Genomic DNA, 12,152 nt, shown 5'->3' with positions numbered 1-12,152 from the left:
TGTCAAAATGTCGATAAAACAGCGTTAGCAGACGTATTATTTTCCCGTTGTTTTCAACAATCAAGCGCTTTACATCGCTAATACTACTAATAAATACGCTTCTTCGGAACGTATACTTAGCGACAATTCTGCTTGAAAGGCCTAGACATTTCCTCCCTCTCGATTTCGTACCAACCAAGGTACCTATGCTGAAATTCATTTTAAGTTTTATCAGCATAATGGGCGGCCGTGTTGAATCCAATAAAGCTGAGCACATAAAAACTTTACGAAAATGTGTCGATAAAGAAGAAATAAATTTAAATGGTAAAACGCAAAATCACAAAAATGGATATTCTAATGGTGCACTGCAAAGCAATGGAACCGGTGTAAGTAGAATTTGGATTATTTTATTACTGTGTAAGTAAAGTTGTAAATGGAAATCATTATGGTCTATTTGCTGCCTGCTATGAGTGATGCGATACGGCACGCCCACATCTTCAGTGAAGTCCTTGATTTGAAAGCGCAGAAGTCGGCCAGTTGACTATCTTTTAGGTTCCGCACGATCCGGCATGATAAAGGTCAGTCGACGATGACAAAAAAAATTATTTATCGTCCCTTATTTAAACTGAAGACCATTTAACAGGCACTCGTCCTTATAAAATACAAAAGACCATTTTAAAAAGCTAATATAATATATATAAATGTGGACCACTTGGAGTTTGGGGTAAGGAAGCAAGCCGTTCCAGTTCATATCTGATCCAAAGGATTTCTTTAACTAATTATTGTGTTTTTTATTAGTTTGTTGTTTAAGCATATTTGAAAAATTTGTAATGTTTCTGTAACTATGAAATCAAGAAAGGTAGGAAACACATTAATTTATTAAGTAGAATAAGTTTTAATTTAGAAGGAATTAGGGTATCTATAATTTTAGTCAATTGTTAATTAATTGTAAGTGAAGCTTACAATTCCAACTTCTGACATGATTGGCTGTACTAATTATATATCCCAATCCCAACTAAATTATAAAATGTGCCAGTTGCCTAAGAATAATGAACAGCCATGGGGCAAGACTGTGAATCCTCTATGGCGAGTGGTTGAGTGGCATTGCCAAAAGGCAATAGATTTTATTAGCTACACACATAGCATACTCCATACATATAATTGGGAGTATGGAACTGCAACTTTCCAACTCAAAAGTACTTTTAATTTGAGTGGGTGAAATAGGTACAGTAGGTACTACAAATTCTGAATGTCTTCTTTTGGTTATAGATTTTTGACTCACTTTTAGAAATTACCCTTCAGGTTTATATTTTTATTGAAAAGTGAACACACCATTGTCAACATCATTGGTCTGGGCACTAAACTAAGACCCTAATCCAGAATTTTACTTTATAATGTTTGGATAAATATGTGTAGGTAGTTGTTAATTATAACACATTTGTTTGGTTTGTTTCAGAAAATGTATAAAGAAAATGAGTTCAAACCTCCACCACCCATGGATTGGTCACAGTATGACACCTTCCCTGGTTCATTTGAAAAGTGTTCACTAATGAGCTTGGTGCTGACCCACATTGGCCTCTACATCCTCATGTTCCTTGGCTTTCTTAACAAGATGCTGTTCACTCCAAAAGTCCACAAAGAGAAAAATAGAGAGGTATGTACAGTAAGCTGTAAATGTCCATATATTGCTTAATGACTAAATTGGTGTGCGCACAACTCACACACACATCAACATAAACAACAACAAATGAATATCAACCTTAGTGGAGAAGACATATGGCTTACCATTAGGTTTGTGTTATTAAACAGGCTGTGCTGGCTCTATTGTTTTATTATGTGCACCGAATTTGACCAAAATATGCCTAGTAAATTTATGCGAGCAATTAAAAAACATCCTTTCTAACCCTTTTGAATTTATGTATTAGTAACATGTAGGACATTTATAAATAGCCTTTTTAATAGTAAAAAGGAGCTTTGGTTTAGTCATACTTATGTGAAAAAAAAATTAATTTAAAATAAACAGTTACCCAAAATTAATGTGCTAACTAGTTAGGAGCATACAAATATTCACCATCATCATTGATTAATTAACATACAATTTACTCGAAATTTTCTGCTATGACCTAATTTGTTTGTTATGTTTTGTAGTGTTTATATACATATGTAGTTTATTATTAGTTCAATAGATGTATATACCTACATTATCCCATTACACCCATCACAACATCTACCTAGATTACTTGTTGTTATTCAGATTCAGCTAATGTTAGCTTCAACTTGATCTAAATATTAATATAGAACTGATACGATTACGGTTTTAGGCAGTCGACCTTCAACGCATCGTCGGCCATTATTGACCAGTTTGACGACGTCGCAGTAAAAATTTAGCATTTTATCGAAGTCTGTGTTTTACTATTAAGTAGGTATTTATTGTTCTACGTTCTCATGTAAAATTACTTCTAATTGTGACCATCCCTAAATTACATCACACAAATTTCATGACTTAGGCCTAGGAGGCTAAATATTGTATCTAAACAAATTAAAACACCTGAATAATAACAATTAGGTAAAATCAAAATCAAAATCAAATCATTTATTCAGAAATTAGGCCTTCACAGGCACTTTTTCACGTCATATTCTAAATTAAATGATGTTTACCAAAGCTACAAACTACTAGCATTTCGGAACGACCACTGCTGAGAAGAAATGCCGAAAGAAACTCATTCAAATAGTGTTGGTCCCTATTATGCCAGAAAGGCTTACCATTTTTTAAATATAAATTTATGTAAAATTTTTTATCAGTAATATAACATGTAAGTACACAATAAAGTACATGGTCAAAAGGTATACTGAAACATATTATGATTGTGATCAAGTGCTGATGAAAGGAAAATATATATATATATAAAATCAAAATCAAATCATTTATTCAGAAATTAGGCCTTCACAGGCACTTTTTCATGTCATATTCTAAATTAAATGATGTTTACCAAAGCTACAAACTACTAGCATTTCGGAACGACCACTGCTGAGAAGAAATGCCGAAAGAAACTCATTCAAACAGTGTTGGTCCCTATTATGCCAGAAAGGCTTACCATTTTTTAAATATAAATTTATGTATAATTTTTTATCAGTAATATAACATGTAAGTACACAATAAAGTACATGGTCAAAAGGTATACTGAAACATATTATGATTGTGATCAAGTGCTGATGAAAGGAATATATATATATATATATATATATATGTATAATTAACAAAAAAAAAAACTACCTAATTACGTCTATTGGTCGAGACTACCTGTTTCTTTACAATAACTATAATACAATATAGTTGGTGTTTTATGAATTCACCAAAAATAGTCTAAACCCCTGGACTCTCCACAATATGTGACGAAATAATTTTTGTTCTGTGAACCATGAAAATCTAATATAATCTAATATAAAATATCTATATGTTATTCTCTCTAATCTAAGATTATATCATAATGTTTGTCAATACCAAACTAAACAAAAAGCAGCTAATGAAAACAATGGGATGTACAAACAATAATGAAACAATAGAAAGATTTGCAATTTCGCCAGAAACTGATCAATAGAATAAAACACTTTGCAAATATATTTATCTCAACAGCATTTCGGTATTTAACGCGTTTTATACGCATATATTATAACTTAGTAGTAGTAGTCCAATGGTTAAGACTGAAGTTCACAGTTCAAGTACACACCTAAACGCAGATCCCAGTTTCGAACCTAATTTTTTATATCAATCTGGTATGTAAAGAAAATGTTGATTCGTGTTTAATTACATTACCTAATGTTGTTATTTTTAAATTCGTCGGCGATTTAAAAAAAAAAAGTCATTCTTTATATTTACATAGTACACATACGTATTTATCAGATATTTTATATTGCACTACAATAAGTAGTTTCAGTTACAATTGTTCATGAACACAATGGGAATTACAGTTATAAAACTATGGACTTTGATAAAAATTTAAACTACTCGAAATGCATTTTTGACGTGTTATGAAAATTGATTAGATGCTAAATATTCCTCGAAGTTCTAATTGAATTATTTTTAGGATTCCGTAGACAAATAGCAAAAACGGAAACCTTATAATTTCTTTATGTATGGATTGTCTGACCATTCGTCACAGCAAGTTTACTCCGAAACTAAGTTCACTAGTGTACCTGCGATTACTTGCCACTAGACGCGGTAGATGTAAAAGTCGTCTGAGATGCCTAGGTGTCAATAAAATCTGACATCAAAGTTAGCAATAAACGCACTAACGACAAAGATTCGTAGAACCGATCGTCCCATACATGGAACTGAAACTGAAACACTATGAAAAATATAAATAAAATAAAGTATTTTTTGCTAAAGTATATTTTCTACTAGGAAACCAAAGACCATTTGTGTAATTGTAAATGGTCTGTGTACGAAACCCTTCTTTGGTGAGAGAAAGTTAGCTAAGTATTTTTTACTACATGATTTTACTAGCGAAAACGCCTTCATATCAGATTATAGAATAGAGATATATTTATTGGTAACACAAAGGAGCTTTGCTCAGGTAATAAATTATACTCCTAAACCTTCCTCAGAAACCGCATTTCTAAAAACCTCTATTCTAAAACCGCATGAAAATCCGTGCAAGTTAAAATTAAACAGGTACGTCAAGCAAAAAGGTATCAAATAGGTATCAGATCAGCATGACGTCAATTTTCAGTGATACCAAATTATCTCGTCGTTATCTCCGCAGTATTTCAAGTTGGTCTATTGTCTTATGGAGATACTTTGAACGTTTCACATTTCCGTTTATAGTTAGATTTATATGCTCACTATGGTTGTTAATTTTACAAATGTTTCTTTTATCAAAAAAATCTTGATTTCAAATCATATGAGAAGAAAGTTTTATAGTATTTTCCCAGATAATCTAAGGATTTTGGGTTATTTTGAGAATCTGCTATTTTTGTCATACAATATTTTATGAATCGGATATTTTGCGAATAATGGAAAGATATGAAACCAATCGATAACAGATAGGATCATTCTCGCTTGTATGGGCCGGTATATTTTTGTATTGAAGCACAAGGTGGGCCATTCGTTTCACACGTTTGTGAAGGTTAAAATGATTGTAGTAAGTTAGATAAAAATGAATGAACGAAATTTTAAGAAGAATAGTTTTAATCTATTGGCATGACGATAAATATTCTAATTCTAGCTCAACAATACATAGGTCTTGGCCACCGATACCATGATTTTCCACTCTTTTCTATCCTGCCTCACTTCTTGTCAATCGACTTTTTGGGAGGGTTTCGGTAAATATTCTTAAAATATTAAACTATATTTTTATACAGTGTAATATTTTAAGGTAGAGTTTACCTAGATAAAAATAGATAGAGAAACACATATTTATCACAGTCGTCATTTTAATTATTATAATAAAATTGACGATCATTTAATTTTATGCTCTGCCTAGATAATTTATTAGATCAAATTGTAAATCTCTTGATGGAACTCATTCTTTACTCTCGTATGACCAAAACCCCAAAACATAATACTCTTTTTAGTTCGCAGTTGTGTAATGTACTGGAGGCGCGTGGTCTGGTCAATTAACAGGGCGCTAATACGGCATCACTCTCTATTGTTCAACTATTAGTTCGCCTCTTTCGGAGTCATTCCGTTAATAGAATACAATCAGGAAAATAGCACACCAGTGTTTGCGTCAATAATGGCCAGTATGCGTGTTGTTATAGGAAAAAAAATTGTTTCAAGTATAGAATTGTTAAGGTCCTTTGTAATTCGAAATATTATGTGTATTACGACATTCCTTGTACAGTCTGAAATGAAATGAGGGCAATACTGGGTGTTTATCAACAAATTTTGGCTTATTATATTTGTTATTGCAGTGGCAAAAAATTTAGTTGATTTCATATTATTTTTTTACTCTTCTGATCAGTTAAGTGATTTAAAAAAAATATTTTGTTTTTACGATGCTTGTAATAATTACTTCTTATAAATCAATTCAATATTTCCTCATAACTTTGTTTACCTACTCCATCCATACTAATAATATTATAAAGAGAAAAGATTTGTATTTTTGTATTGTTTGTAAGGAATAAACCTAAAAACTACTAGGAGAAGAAGAAACCTTCAGGAGTTACATAGTGTACTTTTTATTATTGTTTTACCCGAGCGAAGCCGGGGCGGGCCGCTAGTAAGAGGTAAAGCCTTAATACTATTAAAAACTAAACTACAAGAGGTATTTTGTATTTTCAGGGCTACGCACCCCTGTACAACCCTTTCGAGCAGTTCTACTCCCGCTACGTGTACAGGCGAGTGAGTCATTGCTTCAACCGGCCCATCTGCTCCGCGCCTGCCAACATCCTGTCCCTTATGGAGCGGGAGTCCACCGACTTCAACTGGTCCTTCAAGTGAGTATATTTAAGCTACATCACCACAGAAAAATTTACAACTTTTATTACCAACACGTGTTGATAAGACTACGTGTACGGTGCAAATACAAAGAATTGACACATTTTACAAACAAAAGGGGCAGGAGCAGATGGAGCAGGGAAGTAAATTCCGAACAGAAAATTTTTCATTATAGCTGTGCTCAAGTAGGTACACCGGGTCTTCGATTTTCGAATTTTCCATAATTAAGTTACTATAAAATTAGGTATATTTTAGAATAAAGTTTTATATTTTTTCTTTCTTCTTTGGTCCGTGGACAAAATAAATCACATATGTACCTCTTTTAAAAACCTACATGTACCTCTTTTAAAAATTTTTTAAAAAAAATGTTATGACTAATGCGAGTTTGGACGGATGTTGCTCAGTCTCACATTTGAGCCAATTTAGATTTTTAGCTAGGCCTATAACCAATAAAGGAAGACCTGGAAAAAGCTACGGCACTTGTTGACATAAAAACCTTTAGAAAACTGTAATTCCAACACCAGTTTTGTCTATAATAGAATTATAAATCAGTGCTGTCCACTGAATTAAAACAGTAACTAATCTAGATAGCATTATTACTTGAGCAATTATTTTTATACTACTAATATTTCTCATTAGCTGTTATTTTTCTAGCTTATGTCGTTATTTTTCAGGGATATTTCTGAATATGAAAGTATGAGGTAAAAAATTGAATTTAACCCTTGAACTGTCTCTAAAATTACACAATAGAAAACTTAAAACAAGTATTTTTTACGAAAGTGTTGTTTTTGCCACAATCTTTAATTGTCGTTAGAGAAATATTATTGCATTCAACTCGTAACAAAACATCAAGACCTTGCAACAAACCGTTGAAGAGCTCCTGCGTTGGGAGCCGATTCTAGATACACTGATAGTGTATCTAGAATCGGATCATGCTCATCATAATAATGCATCGACATTGAAAGTGTGACAAGCGGAAATAGATGAAAGACACATACAGACAAAAATATCAGGACAGGTAAAACTAAATAAAAGCTTGTAAAATACCTGTCATATCTTTTCATCAACTCTCGACGTGTCAACTGCGAAAATTAGTGCAAAAATATAATCCCACTAATATTATTAAGGTGAAAGTTTGTATGTTTGTTACTACTTCACGCTGAAACGGCTGGGCCAATTTTATATATGATACGTCTTTTATAACCTGATATATTCACAAAAATAAGTTACCAGCGGACGCACGTGATAAACGCGAGCGAAAACTACTTATTGAATAATTTTACCACTACAATCTTTGAAGAAGTAAAACCATTGTATGTAAATTTTATTTTTTCAATTAAAGGTTTATTTCTCTCGCAAATGTTTACATGTAAGAAGAGTAAGTACTTGCCAATAATTAAATTGCCAATAATTAATATGCCAGTAATTTAATAGGCCCATAGTACACTTAATCTAGACATATAATAAAACTGTAAGATAACTATAATTATTTTTCTTTAATAACAAACGCTGTGTCTGTACATTGAAGATATTAAAGAAAAATAATTATGGGCATTATTTTTGCCAAAACAATTATTTTTTGTCTGTCTGTAAAATGTTTTTGTTACGGTCTAACTTAAACTCTGGTATAGTTTTCATCGCGATTCGTTGCAAACTGTGTTTCTTTTTATTTTTTTATATTTCATATCAAAATTATAAATTTGTATATAGTTTTCTCTCTTTATTTTGTACGTTCTTACTTCTAAGTAGCCTGGTACTGTATATGTCGCCGCCATCTGGTTAAATCAGCCATTTAATTGGAATGCCTAGCCCGTTCGTTAAACACCGTTATTAGAAATAACACACTCGATAAAAAAAGATTACAAACAAACATGATATGCGTAACTTTGCAGATTGACGGGTAAGGTGCTCCGGTGTATCAATCTGGGGTCCTATAACTACCTAGGGTTGAGTGGTGAGCGGGAACCGGTGGCGGAGGCCGTCCGGAAGTACGGGCTAACGTTGAGTTCGCCCCGGGCCGAGCTGGGAGAGTGCCGGCTTCACTTAGACCTCGAGAAAGAGACAGCAGATTTTCTTGGCGTCGAGGTCAGTGCACTTAAAAGTATTGAGCCTGATTTTCAATAATGACATCAAAAATGAAGTTGAGATAGTCGTGTTATTTTTAGTATATATTTTTTATTTTAGGCATAAGTATGCGTTAAATAAAAACATAAATAAATAAAAAAAACGTCCATAAGGTACCTTTACCTGTTGAATCCCAATAATATTATAGTATCACTTCATTTTTTACTTGGAAGTGTATCGTTTACGCAAACGATGGAGCCATACAATTAAAAAGTGAAATAAAAGGTTAATAAAAAGCTTTTTAAGAATGTTTTTTCTTCCCTAGTACACGCCAAGTATGCAGCGCTTTATAACAGCAGCCTACGAATTGGTATAGTACTTCATTGCTAACAGCTAATTAAGCTGCTGCAGTTTGTTTTATGTAATCTGTTCTTTAAAATGTTGACTGAAGGTGCAGTGACGACATTATCTTACATCAGCATATTATGGCATTATTTTATGAATACATTCTGACCTCGTCAAGGACTTTGGTGCATAATATAGGTTTTTACACGTCATTAATTAATCCGAATGATAATTTCCAATATAACTCCATCATAAGACCTGTCCTTCTATATGGCAGTGAAGCTTGGCCGGTGCTTGAGCGGCACAAAAGGGAGCTGCGAGTCACGGAGATGACAATGCTCCGTTGGCTGTGTAGTGTCACGCGACTCGACCGCGTCAGGAACACGCAGCCGCGTGTTCCTGACGCGGCAGCCTTCATGTCCGTGACATAGCAGACAAACTCCAGGAGTGCCGCCTGCGCTGGTACGGCCATATCTTGCGTAGACCGGCAAATAACGTAGGGAACAAATGTTAAAAGGGAACGCTCCCTCTAGGCCCTGGCAGAAGTGGCAAACCCAAGAAGTGCTTGGCTTGATGTCGTCAACTAGGGATGTGAACGAAAATGTAGGAAAACGGACCCTGGGTTCCAAAGCTCAACGGCTGAGGAAGGAACCGAGAAAAATACGAGAGAGAGACATTCCAACATAATTTGTACTTTTATAGTTTTTTATAAATAGTTCGTTTGTCCTATACCATATGCTGGGCAAAGGTCTCCCTTATTTGATTCCACTCGTCACTGTCCAAAGCTATTAAACTGGCCGCATTTTCTTTCTGGATTACGATGAGAAACCTAACAAACAAAACTTTTTGTCGCAGTCAGCGATAGTTTTCGGCATGGGTTTCGCTACCAACACGCTGTCGCTGCCGGGGCTGTTGAGCCCAGATTGCCTTGCGATATCGGACGAGAACAACCACGCGTCTATCATTCTGGGACTGCGATTATCGCGCGTCACGGTGCGCGTGTTCAGACACAATGACGTCAGACATTTGGAGAAGATCGCAAGGCAGGCCATCGCAGAGAACAAGTGGAAAAAGATCGTTATTGTAAGTAGAATACAGTATACATTTAGTACATTATAGTCCTAAACCAAGAACTGTTTTTGAAATAGGCTCTTCATAAAAACAAAATGAATAAATAAAATGTACTTGTATTGTATTGCAGTTAGTGGAAGGTGTATACAGCATGGAGGGTTCGATAGCTCCCCTACAAGCGATAGTTGCGTTGAAGAAGCAGTTAGGGCTACAGCTGTTTGTGGACGAGGCCCATTCTATCGGGGCGCTGGGCCCGCGGGGCAGGGGCGTCACGGACTACTGGGGCGTGCCGCCCTCCGACGTCGATATACTTATGGGCACTTTTACTAAGAGCTTCGGTGCCGCGGGTGGATATATTGCTGGTAAGTGAAGATAAATAACATGTAGCAAACACAGTGGCGTAGATGTGCGAGTGTGAATCTCAGAGTTGGAAAAGTATACGTATAACGGTTAGCCCCATAAGGTTAAAATAGGTGACAAAACCCTGCCTCTTCCACGTATTCCAGTTTTTGGCGTTCTCTAGCCATTTCTTGTCGAATCTTTTTAAGTCATCCGACCATCTTGTCCTGACAAAAACACCTATTATGTATTTCGAGCGAGTAGTAGAGATGTCCGTTTGCAGGCCCCGCGCGGCTGGTGAACCACATCCGCGCGGCGGGCCACGCGGCCGCGTACGCGCACAGCATGGCGCCGCCCGTGGCCGCGCAGGTGCTGGCTGCTATGCGCCGCATCCGCTCGCCCGCGGGACAGCTGCGCGTGCGCGCGCTCAGAGACAACACGCGCTACTTCCGCGAGAGGTATGTGTGAGCCCCGCTGCTGCTGCTGCACACAGCACCGTCGCGCAGGTGCTGGCTGCCACGCTTTATGACTGATGAATATAACAATTAAACGCATGAGTGTAACTGTTATTTACAAAAAGTACAAACTTTTATTAAATTGCTTTTATTTTGTTTACTTTTTAACAAGAGCATGACCTCTCGCACTCTACTAGACTAAACATATGTTAAAGTAGGTTTTAAGTTTTAAATAATAATAACAGGCTTAGATTATAGAAATCATAAAAAAATAATGACTTTACTTTCCCATATTTCGCACAAATCCTACAGATGACAAGAAACTATTGCGAAAAGTACAATCTTTACAGATTACGATCGATGGGAGTAGTGGTTTTTGGTCACCCAGACTCTCCGGTGGTGCCCCTGTTAGTGTACACGTTCAGCAAGATGGCGGCCACCGTGGAGCGGCTCACGGAGCGCGGGCTGGCCGTGGTCGGCGTCGGCTTCCCCGCCACGCCGCTCAGCAAGGCCAGGATCCGGTGAGATTATATTTCATTTATGTATTTACTTCTTTTTCTTATTTATTTCTGGTTTGGCTCGAGTAGAACTTTGTTTCAATAAGTTTGGTTTTGTCTCTTTCATCAAAATCGGCCTAGTAGTTTTTGAATTTACTAACTACAAACAAAAAAAGATAAATACAAATATTTTTTCTATAATATTAGTATAGATAGTATGAAAGTATGTAAAAAGTACAAATCACAGGATCAGTTCATGCTTAACCGCTCTGAAACGAAATTGTAATAGGTTCAAACAGGTTATATCAAAATCAAAAGCGTCCAGCAAGAAATTGACTGCGCCCATTATTTCTTGAAATCTATCCAATAAATTTGGCGTCATTGAGTAACACACATCCTCAACATATAGGTACAAACAGCAGAAGAACAAGAAGGAATAATAAAAAAAGAATGCTGTCAAATCCAAGTTTGTTGTCCTCAGTTTCTGCCTGAGCGCTGCGCACACGCGGCCGCAGCTGGACGAGTGCCTGCGCGCGATCGCGGACGTGGTGGCGGAGCTCGGGCTGCGGTACTCGCGTCAGCCGCCGCACTAGCGGCCGTCTCCGCACAGTATTGCACTACACACTACATTATGGTATTACATTATACACACTCAATAAATTATTTTGTTTTATTGTGTCGAGTTTTATTTTTCACTTTCGAAATATTTGTTTCACAGGTTTTCCAAATTTGAACCACTAAAGTGAGAAATGGATAAATACATGTCTTATGTCATTTATTCATTTCTCACTTTCAAATGATTTGATAGTATCATTTCAATTTCAATTTCTGTCAATAAGTGGGCATATAAAATGTTATTAAATAGTTGTCACTCGCACGAACTCACGGTTAACTTTGTGGTGTTAATTTCATTTATTTAGGCATACTCAACAGGCTACAATCATAATTTTCAGTATAGCCTAT

General features: G+C 35.8%; 1 protein-coding gene across 1 annotated transcript; it reads left to right on the top strand.

Annotated features, from left to right (window-relative positions):
• Positions 1 to 137: 137 nt before the first annotated feature.
• On the top strand, positions 138 to 11,862 carry lace. The gene is made up of 9 exons (XM_053756398.2): positions 138 to 365; positions 1,436 to 1,633; positions 6,263 to 6,417; positions 8,311 to 8,503; positions 9,683 to 9,910; positions 10,029 to 10,260; positions 10,521 to 10,695; positions 11,043 to 11,213; positions 11,671 to 11,862. Exons 1-9 carry the CDS (start codon positions 186 to 188, stop codon positions 11,780 to 11,782), a joined length of 1,644 nt encoding a protein of 547 aa, XP_053612373.1. The 5' UTR covers positions 138 to 185; the 3' UTR covers positions 11,783 to 11,862.
• The last annotated feature ends 290 nt before the right edge of the window (positions 11,863 to 12,152 follow it).

This window comes from Plodia interpunctella, chromosome 16, assembly GCF_027563975.2.
Source record: "Plodia interpunctella isolate USDA-ARS_2022_Savannah chromosome 16, ilPloInte3.2, whole genome shotgun sequence".
NCBI lineage: Eukaryota > Metazoa > Arthropoda > Insecta > Lepidoptera > Pyralidae > Plodia > Plodia interpunctella.
The sequence above is the reverse complement of the archived record's forward strand: the minus strand, read 5'-3'. Positions and strand labels throughout refer to the sequence as shown.